Raw genomic sequence first — 13,976 nt, forward strand, 5'->3', positions numbered from 1 at the left:
TTCCTGTTCTCCAGCCTCCACTCATCTGGGCTGGAAAACACAGGATCTGGTGGGGGATGAGTCTGGACCTTGCCCTGAGGCAGTGGGGAGCTGTGGAAGTGCCACAGGTGGTTGGCATGCTTCTGGCTTCAAATGGCCTCTCTGGTTGCCATGTGGCAAGTGAATTGGAGGGATGAGACCACGGAGAAGTCTGGCTTAAGGATCCAGGCAGGAAATGACGGCGGCAGATGGGGCAGGGCCATGGAGAGGGGAGAGGAAGCAAGAAAAGTTTTTCAGGAAGTCCTGATGGTCTCACCGCCGTCATCCCTACTGCATGGCTCTCCTCCCACAGATGTGCCACCTGCTGGAGTATTTCTGTGACCAAGAGCTGCAGCACCGTGTGGAATCCCTAGCAGCCTTTGCGGAGCGCTATGTGGACAAACTCCAGGCCAACCAGCGGGACCGCTATGGCCTCCTCATGAAAGCCTTCACCATGTCCGCAGCTGAGACTGCCCGACGTACTCGCGAGTTCCGCTCCCCACCCCAGGAGCAGGTCTTCTGACCCCTGATCCCAGCTGGCATTATTTTGAAATCCCAACATCAACCCCTCCCCCCACTCTGATCGCTGATGGTACTAAACCTCCAAGCTCAGGCCTGACCCCTGACCCTGTTGATATATTTATCTCTCACTCTTCTATGTCTCTCTGAACCAATAGGACCTCTTAGTAGGACCTCAGACTGACCCTGACTCCTTTCAAACCTCTAATTTCTCAGATAGTCTTCATTGACTCATGGCCTAGACAGGGACTCACAATTGGATCTTTGATCCTTGATCTCAGAATTTCTGCTCTTGAGCTGCTGACCCTCATTCTAACTTATGACCTTCCCCTAGATAAACATGCTATTGCACTTCAAAGATGGTGAGGATGATGAAGATTGTCCTCTCCCTGAAGAGGTCCGGCAGGATTTGCTTGAATTTCATCAAGACTTGCTGGCACACTGTGGTAAGAGATCAGAGAACCCTTCTCCCAGACTTTCTCTTGTGACCTTTCCTGAAGTTTCCCTGAGATTTCCTGATCTTAAATATTTACAGTTTTGGTGCAGTGTAACTTTTGGTTGAACGAATGAATGAACAGATATATTAGTGAACAGATAGAGGATGAGTGGAAGGATAAGCTTATATGGGTGTTTGAGCGGATTATATATGGATGGATGGGTATCAGCAAGTGAGTGATGAGTGTGTAAATGGGTGGGTAAAGAGATAAATGAGTAAAGAAATGGGTGAAGAGATGACTGAGTGGACTTATGGATAAAGAGAAGGATGATGGATGGATGGATAGATGAATGATTAAAAATTGAATGGAGAGATGGTGGGTGTCTGGTGGGATGAATGGATAATTTCCATTGTTTCTGATAACTAAGTTAATAATCTTACTGAGATTCTTTTATATATGATGACTTGTTTTTCTCTGGCTGACTTTCAAGTTTTCTGTTTGCCTTTGTTTTGAAACAGGTGGGTATGATGTGTCTAAGTGTAGAGCTCTTTGATTTTATCCTACTTGGAATTTGTTAAGTTTCTTGGATGTATAGATTAATATTTTTCATCAGATTTGAGGGACTTTTGGGCTATTATTTCTGCACATTTTTGTGGCCATTTTTCATTTCTGTTTCTGGGATTCCCATTATGCATATATTGATATATTTTGTGATGTTCTGGTCCACAGGCTCTAAGGCTCTGTTAGTTTTTCTTCATTCTTTTTTATTCTTCAGACTGGATAACCTCTATTGTCCTAACTTTAAGTTCACTGATTCTTTCTCCTACCAGATCAAATATGCTATTGTATTCCTCTAGTGATTTTAAAATTTCAGTTATTGTACTTTTCAGCCCCCAAAACTTCTATATGGTTATTTTTTTAATATGACCTGCCTCTTTATTAGTATTCTCTATCTGAGGCGTCACTATCATCATACTTCTCTTTAATACTTTAGACGTGGTTTCCTTTAGTTCTTTAACCTATTTCCAATAGCTGGTTTAAAAAATATTTAAAATGCTTCAGAGAATGAATAAATGAACAAACATATGAACATATAGAGAAATAAATGAAAAACCCAAGAAGGGATACATGAGTGAGAAATGAACGAATGAACCAATGAATGAACAAAGAAGTGAATGACTGAGTAGATGAATAAACAAACAGATGAAGGACACCCTCTATCTTCTGGACCAACTCCAGGAATTCAGCTGGAGGGAGAGGCGGAGGAGCCAGAGGAAGAGGCCACCCTGGGCAGCCGCCTGATGAGCCTGCTGGAGAAAGTGAGGCTGGTGAAGAAGGAGGAGGAGAAACCTGAGGAGGAACCACCTGCTGAGGAGGCCAAACCCCGTGAGGACTGGGGCCTTAGGGAGGGACAGGGATGGGGCAGACAGCCTCGTGTTTGGGGAGCCTCTGGGTCCAAGACGGGCCATGAGGAGTAGGGAAAAGGGAGGGGTGGGTTAATGAGAGAGGAGGAGTGGGAGGTAGGGCGGGAGAAGAGGCATGCTGGAAGTGTGGCCGAAATGTGGGGGCTGCACAGTACGTGTTGGACCGGTGTGCCGTATGGCCTGCCAGAGCAGAGACACGCATCCCACGTCGGGATGGCGGAAGCTCCTGTACCAGCATGGCTTCTGTGTTCTCATGGATTTTCTTTGTTTTTCTCTTTGTTTTTTTTTTTTTTGTTTTTGTTTTTGTTTTTGTTTCGGTGAAACAATAACTATGACGAGGGATTAGAAACACTGTTATGATAAGTGTTGGGCCAGTGGGTCATTGTACAAACTATACATCAGCTCTATCCAACAAGGACAGAATCCCTGATGTTGGTACAGGGTTTAATTCTACAACAGTCAAGGCCCTGTTGGCTTGGCTGAGGGATACTGTAGGGGGAAAAAGTCACAGTCTCTGTTCTTCAGGAGTTTAGAATATTATAACAGATACACATATACCTATACCATAATGTCAGGTGGCCATGGGTGCTAAGGAGAAAAATAAAGCTGAGTGATAGGAGAGAGTGGGATAGATGGAGGGGTCAGAGTGGAGGAGTGAGGTATGCAAAGATCTGGGAAGATGATTGGTACAAAGGGAACAGCCAGTGCGAAGGCCCTGAGGCAGGAACATGCTTGGTATGTTTAGAGGCCAGTGTGGGAGTGAGCAGGAGGAGAGGGGCAGGAGATGAGGTCACCAGTGCAAGGCCCAAACTTTAAAAAAAAAGGGTGGGGGGAGGTGCTGGGTGATTCAGTCGGTTGAACATCCAACTCTTGATTTTGACTCAGGTCATGATCTCATGGTTCGTGAGTTCGAGCCCTGCATCGGGCTCTGTGCTGAGAGTGCAGCATTCTCTCTCTCTGCTCCCTGCCCCCGCCCCCCCCAACTCTTGCTCTCTATCTTAAAATAAACAAATAAACTTAAAAAAAAAAAAAAAGAAGAAGAAGAAGAAGAAGTGCCACGGCCAGATTGTGTAGCGCTTCTGGAAGGTCATGAATTGATATGACACCATCATTCAGTGTCAGTGCATGGAGGTTTCTCCTAAGCCTGAGACACATGAGACCTCTGTCTTTTCTCCCCCCAAATCCTGGAAAGGAAAAGGGTTGGGAGAGAGAGGCAAAGAGAGAAATGGATGCTGGATGTCAGGATGATGAGTCTCAAGGAGGGACTGGGAAAATAAACCCATTAATCTTGACATCATTTTCAAATGACACCAAATGACATCAAATGACAGTTTTTCTTTGTGTCTGTTGTCTCTCTGGAGGAAAAATCAGCAGTACTTTTATTTATTTTTGTTTTTTCAGTGTGTATTTATTTTTGAGAGAGAGAGTGTGAGTGGATGAGGGACAGAGAGAGGGAGACACTGAACCTGAAGCAGGCTCCAGGCTTTGAGCCATCAGCACAGAGCCCGATTCAGGGCTTGAACTCATGAACCGTGAGATCACGACCTGAGCCGAAGTCGGACGCTTAACTGGCTGAGCCACCCAGGAGCCCCCAAAAATCAGCAGTATTTTTACAGAACAAGTAGAATTGCGACTTGTGCTTTCAAAGGTGCATTATTTATTTCAAAGGTGCTTATAATGGTGCTCTGGTATTTTGTTTTTTTTTTTTTTTAATTTTTTTTTCAACGTTTATTTATTTTTGGGACAGAGAGAGACAGAGCATGAACGGGGGAGGGGCAGAGAGAGAGGGAGACACAGAATCGGAAACAGGCTCCAGGCTCTGAGCCATCAGCCCAGAGCCTGACGCGGGGCTCGAACTCACGGACCGCGAGATCGTGACCTGGCTGAAGTCGGACGCTTAACCGACTGCGCCACCCAGGCGCCCCGATGCTCTGGTATTTTGAATGATACATTTTTTTTCCTCTTGAAACCTTTAGGGGGCCCTTACTGTCTGGGTATTAGGGTAAAGAGAACAGGGAGGCTCTTAGAGCAATACAAAAAAAAAAAAAAAGATCTGCCAGAATCTGCCCCCTCCTGGCAGGTGACGGTAGGGGCGGTTAGCAACTGCAAAGCCCTCTGGAAAGAGGGGCCCTTGCTGCGTTGTTTGGCTCAAGGCCGCAACCCGGCAGTGCGTTCTGACCCTTGTGTTCCCTTCCCAGAGTCGCTGCAGGAGCTGGTGTCCCACACGGTGGTGCGCTGGGCTCAAGAGGACTTTGTGCAGAGCCCTGAGCTCGTCCGGGCCATGTTCAGCCTCCTGCACCGGCAGTACGACGGGCTCGGGGAGCTGCTGCGTGCCCTGCCCCGGGCATACACCATCTCACCGTCGTCCATGGAGGACACCATGAGCTTGCTTGAGTGCCTGGGCCAGATCCGATCGCTGCTCATCGTGCAGATGGGTCCCCAGGAGGAAAACCTCATGATCCAGAGCATTGGGTGAGGCTCTGAGGCTCTGCCCCTTCCCCTGACTTTGCACTTTGCCTGGGAAGGAGGGGAGCCCTCCCAGCTCCAGCACGTCCCCCTGGCTCGTGTCCCCCGGATGCAATGATGTCTCCTTCCTCCGCTTCGGGCCCGTCCTTGCGGCGGTGTACTTCTCCCAGTAGCTGGCCCGTCTCCCTGGCTAAGGTCTCCTCCCCTTACCTCTCCATCCGACCTCTGGGGTGACAGCTCTTACTCACCTGTGACTCTTGGCACAAGATTGACCTTCTCTGAGCTTCATCTTTATCTCTGGGCTGGGGAAGAGCCGTGCCTCCCTTGTGGAGTCATAGTGAGGCCTAGTGAGCTCATGCGCGTAGGGGTGGTAATGATAATACGAATGACGGCATTGAGCACTCCCTCAGTGTCGAATGTGCCTCATTCAGTCACTCAGCAAGCGTTTATTGAGCACCTACTTTGTGCCAGGCCCTTTCTAGGCATCTGGGGATACGACATGCAACATGGCGAGGGTCTCTGCTCTAGGGGAGCCCACCTTGGATCCATGCCTCAGTTTCCTTATCTGTACAATCGGGGTAATTTCATTCCTGCCATCCAGAGTAGACGTAAAGATCGAATGGGTTGGGATCTGTGAAGGGGGACGGTGAAGGCTCTGGGGGCTCTCCCTGGACTTGGGTCACACCCGGCCCCTGGAAACGCCACCGTACTCTACCTATTCACAGGAACATCATGAACAACAAAGTCTTCTACCAACACCCGAACCTGATGCGGGCACTGGGCATGCACGAGACAGTCATGGAGGTCATGGTGAATGTCCTTGGTGGTGGTGAATCCAAGGTAAGGGGACTGTGTGGGCTGAGGAGCTCAGGGCAGGGGGCCACGGGGGGAGGCACTGACCAGCGGCCCGCTCTGCCCGCCCCAGGAGATCCGCTTCCCCAAGATGGTCACAAGCTGCTGCCGCTTCCTCTGCTACTTCTGTCGCATCAGCCGGCAGAACCAGCGCTCCATGTTCGACCACCTGAGCTATCTGCTGGAGAACAGTGGCATTGGCCTGGGTGAGAACACCCGAGCCCGGGGTGGAGGGAGAGCTTTCCCCCGGGGCCCACGCTCAGCAGTCTATCCAGGCATCCATCTCTGCTGGCTCGCTCACTCGTTCGGTCATTCAACGAACACTCACTCTCAACCCACCCTGGAGGTAGCCCTTGATGAGCGGTGCTGAGGGTCCACCCAGACAGCCGTGGCCCTGGCCCTCACAGGGCTCACAGTGCAGCGTGGAGGACACACAGTGACAGCCCAGGGTGCTCAGCCCTGGGATGGGGAAGCACGGACCAGTGGAGGCACCTGACCCAGGCTGTAAAAGGGGTGGTCAAGGAGGGCTTCCAAGAGGAGGTGAGACAAGCAGGAGTGAGACTGTCAACTACATACCTCTGAAGAGCACTCTCTCTGCCTCTCGCCCTCACAGGCATGCAGGGCTCCACGCCTCTGGACGTGGCAGCTGCCTCTGTCATCGACAACAATGAGCTGGCCTTGGCGTTGCAGGAGCAGGACCTGGAGAAGGTGTGGAAGGAGGAGGCCTGGCCTCCACCTGGCCCCTTGGGGCACCTGCTAATTTGGGAGCCAGTCTATGGGATGGTCCGGGATTGAATCAGAGGGGGAATAATTTGCAGGGAAAGAGCAAGGGCCCAGTCACTCACCACAGGGCCGAGTGCAAATCCATGCTTCACCTTCCCGCAGCTGCATGACCTTGGCACATTCCTTGCCCCCCCCCCGTACTCCCCCCCACCACCACTACTGTGTGTAGCAACGAAGGGCATGGGCTCTAGAGTTCAGCACCTTACAATAACTCCCCTTGCTCCCTTGCTGTGTGGCCTTGGACAAGTGGCTTAAATTCTCCAGGCCCCTGTCTCCTCATCTGTAGAATGAATATAATAATCCAACAGGGTTATTCCGAGCACAGAATGGGTTAGTCCATGAAACCATTGATAAAACAGTAAGCACTCAACAAGAGTTATCTGCTCGTATAGTATTACTCGTTCAACAAACATTTACTGAGCACCTACTACGTGCCAGACCTGACCAAGGCAGCAGGGGTACTACAGTGATTGAGACAATCAAAAATTCTTGTCCTCATGAAGCTGATGTTCTAGTTGGGAAGATGAATAATAAACAAGATAAATAAGTAAAACAATAGTGCATTAGCTAGTGACGAGTGTTAAGGATGAAAAAAGTGAGCAGGGGAAAGAAACATCAAGTGTCAGGACGGTGTCCAAGTTTAGACAAGTGTGATCAGAGAATGCCTCACTGAGAAAGTGACTTTCAAGTAAAGCTCTGAAGGAGGAGAGGGGCCATGTGGACATCAGGGGAAGAGCATTCCAGGCAGGGGAATCGCCAGTGCAAAGACCCCGAGGCAGAAGTGAGCTTCATGAGTTTGAGACCAGTTTGATTAGAGCAGGGGGAGTGAGGGGTTAGGGGTGGGAAGTGAGGGCAGAGAGGTGACACGGAAGATTGTGCAGAGGGTCTTGTGGGGCCTCTGCATTTTACCTGGAGCGAGATGGCGCCACAGGAGGGTTCCAAGCAGGGAAGGGACGTGGCCTGACTCAGGCTGTTTGCAGGGTCCTTCTGTGCGTGGGATAGACTGGGGGAGCAGGGAACCCAGGAAGGAGACCATGTGACGGTCCAGGTGGGAGGTGAGGGCTCAGGGTGAGGCTTATCGTTCGCTGAGAGATCCAGACGTGAATGAGGTCGCAGAGCTCCAGCGATGGGCAAGGAAGCGAGCCTTGGGGAGGAGGTGGTGCGGGTCTGGCCTCGGTCTGAGCCCGTCTCCACTCCCAGGTCGTGTCCTACCTGGCGGGTTGTGGCCTTCAAAGCTGCCCCATGCTCCTGGCCAAAGGGTACCCAGACATCGGCTGGAACCCTATTGGCGGTGAGCGCTACCTGGACTTTTTGCGCTTCGCCGTCTTCGTCAACGGTGAGTCAGGAGTTGGCGGTGGCGGTAGGACAGGAGGCCGGGGTCCCCGACCCAGCCAGCCTCCCTCAGGGTGTGGTCCCTGTCCTGGCTCGGCAGGGATTCCTCCAGGCGGGCTGGGGCAGGGTCCAGAGGCCAGTGGGGGCCCGGGGTTAACCCTTGAGGTGCTGGGTCCTGGGCTGCCGGGGCAGGGTCCCCGGGGCAGCGGCTCATGAGGCCTCCGGACCCGCCCGAGCCGCCAGGTGAGAGTGTGGAGGAGAACGCCAACGTGGTGGTGCGGCTGCTCATCCGCAAGCCCGAGTGCTTCGGGCCTGCCCTGCGGGGTGAGGGCGGCTCGGGGCTGCTGGCCGCCATCGAAGAGGCCATTCGCATCTCTGAGGACCCGGCGCGGGATGGCCCGGGCGTCCGCAGGGACCGGCGGCGTGAGCAGTGAGTCTCCCACCCCCTTCTCAGCGGCAGAGCCCAACTTCCCCGTGCCCCTTGCTGCCTCCCCCACACGCCACCCCCCTCCTTCTGCAGCTTTGGGGAGGAGCCCCCCGAGGAGAGCCGGGTGCACCTGGGACACGCCATCATGTCCTTCTACGCTGCCTTGATCGACCTGCTGGGACGCTGTGCGCCGGAGATGCATGTGAGAGCTGGAGGTCCAGGGACAGGGAGGGGCACGCCTGGGCGACCTCGAACCTCTTCAGTCGGGCACTTGACGACACTGACGGAGCTCTCGTGATGTGGGTGGTCTTAGGCTAGCCAATCCTGGGGACACACCAGTGACCAAGACTGCCCTAGGCCTGGCTCTCACGGAACTCCCAGTCCAGCAGGGGGTGGGGGGGGGGGCGACCAAGCACGGAGAGCCGGGGACAGCCGGGGCTTCAGTAGAGGAGCACTAGGAGCAGAGCAGTCAGGGCTGGGAGTTCGAGAGCTCGCCCCACGAGGAGTCCTGCTCTGCCTGCCGGTGGGTCAGGAAGGGATGGATGGACTAACGACCAAATGGGGCAGAGGGTGCTGGATGACGTGCCCCCTTCCATCTTCCAGCTAATCCAAGCCGGCAAGGGCGAGGCCCTGCGGATCCGCGCCATCCTGCGCTCCCTCGTGCCCCTGGATGACCTTGTGGGCATCATCAGCCTCCCGCTGCAGATCCCCACGCTGGGCAAAGGTGCAGAGGGGGCAGGACTCGGCAAGGGAGGGAGGCTGGGGAGGGAGCGGGTGGGGCCGAAGGGCAACCCTGACCCCCTGCCCTCGTGGCCCACAGACGGGGCTCTGGTACAGCCAAAGATGTCGGCATCTTTCGTGCCGGACCACAAGGCGTCCATGGTGCTCTTCCTGGACCGGGTGTATGGCATCGAGAACCAGGACTTCCTGCTGCACGTGCTGGACGTGGGGTTCCTGCCCGACATGCGGGCGGCCGCCTCGCTGGACACGGTGAGCAGCCCCGCCCCTGCCGAGCCACCCTCCCCGCCGCCCGTGAGGGTGCAGGATGGTCAAGGGCACAGCGGCAGCGCTTCTGTTTGTTCTGGGCATGTGTACATATCATAATCCTCCCTCCCCACCCCCCGTCAAGATAGAAAATGAAACCAAGAGGAACTCTGAGTTCTGGGCGAGGGTGGGTGGAGATGTTCAACATCTCATCTTTCTTGTTTGAGAAATGATCATTCTCGGCGATGGCTCAGCACCAAGGAGACAAAGACCTGCGCTCAACAGCAACAATAGTAGTTATATAGATATTTAATAGTTATATAGTTAGAGAATAGTAGGGGACAAAGCCGAATAGGATGAAGACTGAGAACTGACCACTGGTGTGGCCAAATGGAGGTCACTGGTGACCTCGATGAGCACTTTCAGTGAGGCGGTGGGGTAAAAGCCTTACTGGCGAGGGTTTACGAGGGTCTGGCAGGTGAGGTATTGGAGACAGTGAGTGGACGTGACCAGCCCAAACCAAAGTATGGGAAACTCCGTGGATAAATGATCCAGTTTTTCTAGCAAATAAATAGCATTGAAAAGAGGAGGAAAGGAGACCGTTACAGATGAAAAGACCTGAGACCCAGCAGCCAAATGCAGTAGGGGGGCCCTCCTGGTGCCCTGATCCAAACAATCCCGGCTACAAGTGAGACACTTGGAGAAAGTTGGTGAAGGACTTTACGCGGTTGTTAATTCTGTTAGGTGCGAAAACGGCAGCGTGGGGTGTGAAACGGAAGCAGGTGTCTGAATGGAGACACAAAGCTGAATGTCTATGGGTGGAGTGGTAAATGGCTGGGATTGTATAAAAGTATCACAGGAAGAAAGGTGAGGGAGAGGACATAAGCATGCAGAACTTTGTCTGCAGGGCTGTCTACTCTGGGTAACGAGGGCTCACTACTTGGCGCCTCTGCTGCGGTGGGTTTGAAAATTTGCATGGTTCGAAGAGATCACAGAGACTGGGAGGAGCAGGTGTGGGGGGAAGATCCGAAGCCAGGGCGACCCCAGGAGCGCGAAGCGGGCCTGAGCCCCCCCCCCCGCCGCCCGCTCTGCTCTCCAGGCCACTTTCAGCACCACGGAGATGGCCCTGGCGCTGAACCGCTACCTGTGCCTGGCGGTGCTGCCGCTCATCACCAAGTGTGCGCCGCTCTTCGCGGGGACCGAGCACCGCGCCATCATGGTGGACTCCATGCTTCACACGGTGTACCGCCTGTCCCGCGGCCGCTCGCTCACCAAGGCGCAGCGCGACGTCATCGAGGAATGTCTCATGTCGCTCTGCAGGTGGGGCGGGGCCGGGGGGCGGGGGCGGGGCCGCGGGGGGCGGCCGGCCTGGGGGCGAGACCCCCACCGCCCCGCGCCTGTCTCCGCAGGTACATCCGCCCGTCCATGCTGCAGCACCTGCTAAGGCGCCTGGTGTTCGACGTGCCCATCCTTAACGAGTTCGCCAAGATGCCGCTCAAGGTGAGGGCGAGCCCTCTCCGGCGTGCGCCGCCCTCGGGCCGCCTCGGGGCTCTTCTGTGACGCACCGCCCGGCCCCGTTAACCCGCCAAGCGAGGGCGGCGTCCCCACGGAAACCTCTGAGGCGTTCTCATTGCCGTACTAGGATTTCCAGGACGGTCGCTTGGCGTCGTCGGTGCCTCTTACGCTCCCTAGTTAGCGTTTAATTTGCCTAACAGTGAGCCAGTCCTCGCCTAGATTAGCACGTCTTTGCATGAGCACACCGCTTTTCCTAATCAGCGCGCTTACTCGCACGCCCAGACCACCAGCCTTACGCTTTTCCAACGAGTGCATTCATCTGAATACATAGCACCACAGCTATTCTGAATATTCGCAGTCTTTCCTGTTAGTTTTTTCGTTTGCATGCTGGTTTGCATAAGGAGACACCCCTTGTCTGGACTGATTTACATAATACATCTAAATCAACCCCCATTTCAGATTTGCCTATTGGATGTGGAGGTCCTCTTCCCAATTACCATATATTTGCATGGGGCTCTGCGTGTATTTGCCCGCCATGGTAATTCACAGAAGCGCAGATCACTCTGTCCATACGTCCATTTGCACACAACCCTACCCGTGGATTAATCTTAACATACTTATTTGTGTAAAACGACACCAGACAAATCCGGCCCTGGCCCAATGCCTATCCTGACTCCACGTTAGAGCGCTGAATTTGCATCATAAACGGCCCCAGACCACTCCCCAATAAGCACACCACTTTCCCTCCTTAGTACCTGCATGACCCACGTCTCCATAATTTAAAAGCCCCGGCCTCCTTGGCTTTGCTTTTGCCGGCCACCTACTACGCGCCCCTCATTTGTGTGTCGCCCTCTTGCTCCCACCCAGCTCCTCACCAACCACTATGAGCGCTGCTGGAAGTATTACTGCCTCCCCACAGGCTGGGCTAGCTTCGGGGTCACCTCAGAGGAAGAGCTGCACCTCACCCGTAAACTCTTCTGGGGCATCTTTGACTCACTGGCCCACAAGGTCCGGGCACGTGGGGGGGCGCCGAAAGGAGCCTGCTTGGAGGGCTTGGGGGCCAAAGTGGGGGGGGTTCCAGAATGAAATTACCAAATTCGGGGGTTCAGGGAGGGAGCTAGTTCTGCAGGTTTGGATCCAGGAGAATCTAGGAGTTGGGTCTCTGGTTTGGCTGTTACGGAAGAGGCGATGGGCGCTAGTCTGGGGGCTTGGAGAGGGGTGATGCCGGGGTGGTTTGGAGGGTCCAGGTGGGCTGAGGTTTGGGTTTCAGGGAGGGAGACCATAACTGATGTCTGGGGGCTCAGGGAAGAGGGGCTGATTAGTAGAGGGGTGAGTTTGAGGCCCTAGGGCTCCAGGATTTGAAGGCTCGGTCAGGCCTGCAGTGACCCCTCCTCCCCGGCATCCCCAGAAGTATGATCCAGAGCTATACCGCATGGCCATGCCCTGTCTGTGCGCCATCGCAGGGGCCCTGCCCCCCGACTACGTGGACGCCTCATATTCATCCAAGGCCGAGAAAAAGGCCACGGTGGATGCTGAAGGCAACTTTGACCCTCGGCCTGTGGAGACCCTCAAGTGAGGAGGCCTGGGGGCAGGAGCGGGGTGGGGACTGGGGACCGGGAGAGGGAGAAGGATTCGGACATGGAAGGATGGGCCAGCGCTAACATCTGCCCACCCTATCCCCCCCTAATAGCGTGATCATCCCAGAGAAGCTGGACTCCTTCATCAACAAGTTTGCGGAGTACACACATGAGAAGTGGGCCTTCGACAAGGTTGGCGTCAGGGTCCTCCCTCACCCCCCAGCAGCCCCCGTTCCTGCCAGCCTTTCTCAAGACCCCGCCTGCCCCCCCACCCCAGACCCAGGTCTTCCCTGAGGCCCCAGATTTCCCTGGGACCCCAAACTCTTCTGAGACCCCAAAGCCTCTTCCAGAGCCCTCCGCCCCTCCAGGGTTTCCCCTCTGCGTCTCCCGGGCTGCTCTCTCCTCCTCATTCTGCCCCCCGCCCCCACCTCCATGGTGGTGCGACCTGTCCCCTCTCCACCTCCAGATCCAGAACAACTGGTCCTATGGGGAGAACATAGATGAGGAACTGAAGACCCACCCCATGCTGAGGCCCTATAAGACCTTTTCAGAGAAGGTGAGCAAATCTCAGGGCCCAATGCTGAGGGTCCAAAATGAAACCTCCAAATTCGAGCGTTCAGAGAGGAGTGAGGCAGCTTCATCAGCTTGGATCTAGCTGGGGCTGCGGGTTAGGGCTCCGCATGCATGGACTTTGCCTTCCCTCAAACGTGGCTGCCTCCCCAGACCCCAGACTTCTAGTGTTCCTTCTCTTAGAAAGAGTCAGACTGGATTTGATTCCTTGACTGTGCCATTTAACTTCTCGGAGTCTCCAGAGTAAAATGAGATCATGAGAGTTTTGTTTGGGAGACTCTGTTACAGAGCAGGTAAGAGACCGGAGTTCGAATCCGAGCTGGACCACTTCCTCCTAGCCACGTAGTCGAGGCTTTCCACTTCTTAGGACACTGGAGGCCAGTAAGGCTGAGGCAGGGACTCCTCCCTCTACCTCCCTCCCATGCCATCTCACCACCTCCACGCCTTCCTGTCCACCCCAGGACAAAGAGATTTACCGTTGGCCCATCAAGGAGTCCTTGAAGGCCATGATTGCTTGGGAATGGACGATAGAGAAGGCCAGGGAGGGAGAAGAGGAGAAGACAGAAAAGAAGAAAACGCGGAAGATATCCCAAAGTGCCCAGGTGGGGGCGGGGCCGGGGCAGAGGGCGGGGTCATGGGAGGTGGTGAGCGGCGGGGGCGGGGCCAGGAGAGTGCGGGGCCAGGCGGGAGGTGGGGTTGAGAAGGGAGAAGGGCCAAGGAAAGGACGTGGGGGGAGGGGGGGCGGGGGTCAGGGAAATCTTGGGGGCCCGGAGCCAGATGCCCGCCAAGGCTGAGAGATCTGGGAAGGGAGTGGGCGTGGGTCTGAAGAACTGCGAAGGGCAGAGGAGAGGGGCGCGTGACTTAGCGACAGGGCCTTATGGGGGGGGGAGGGGCGAAGAGCAGGTGTCTAGGGCCAGTGGAGGAGGTAAACTGTGTTGGGGCCCGGACTTCCTGCTAGTCCATCAAGCACCCCCATTTCTGCCTCGTCCTCCCAGACTTATGATCCGCGAGAAGGCTACAACCCCCAGCCCCCGGACCTCAGCGGAGTTACCCTGTCCCGGGAGCTGCAGGT

General features: G+C 54.7%; 1 protein-coding gene across 1 annotated transcript in view; it reads left to right on the plus strand.

Annotated features, from left to right (window-relative positions):
• The window catches only part of RYR1 (ryanodine receptor 1), a 116,818-nt gene that overhangs the window by 40,355 nt on the left and 62,487 nt on the right, over positions 1-13,976 (plus strand). The window contains 20 exon segments of the mRNA XM_030297700.1: positions 332-532; positions 872-983; positions 2,214-2,360; positions 4,597-4,870; positions 5,590-5,704; positions 5,790-5,922; positions 6,330-6,424; positions 7,700-7,835; positions 8,075-8,261; positions 8,352-8,460; positions 8,862-8,982; positions 9,079-9,248; positions 10,342-10,562; positions 10,652-10,742; positions 11,625-11,765; positions 12,166-12,329; positions 12,448-12,526; positions 12,801-12,890; positions 13,366-13,506; positions 13,900-13,974. Coding sequence (XP_030153560.1) covers positions 332-532; positions 872-983; positions 2,214-2,360; positions 4,597-4,870; positions 5,590-5,704; positions 5,790-5,922; positions 6,330-6,424; positions 7,700-7,835; positions 8,075-8,261; positions 8,352-8,460; positions 8,862-8,982; positions 9,079-9,248; positions 10,342-10,562; positions 10,652-10,742; positions 11,625-11,765; positions 12,166-12,329; positions 12,448-12,526; positions 12,801-12,890; positions 13,366-13,506; positions 13,900-13,974 — 2,802 coding nt within the window.

Source organism: Lynx canadensis, chromosome E2, assembly GCF_007474595.2.
Source record: "Lynx canadensis isolate LIC74 chromosome E2, mLynCan4.pri.v2, whole genome shotgun sequence".
NCBI classification, from domain to species: domain Eukaryota; kingdom Metazoa; phylum Chordata; class Mammalia; order Carnivora; family Felidae; genus Lynx; species Lynx canadensis.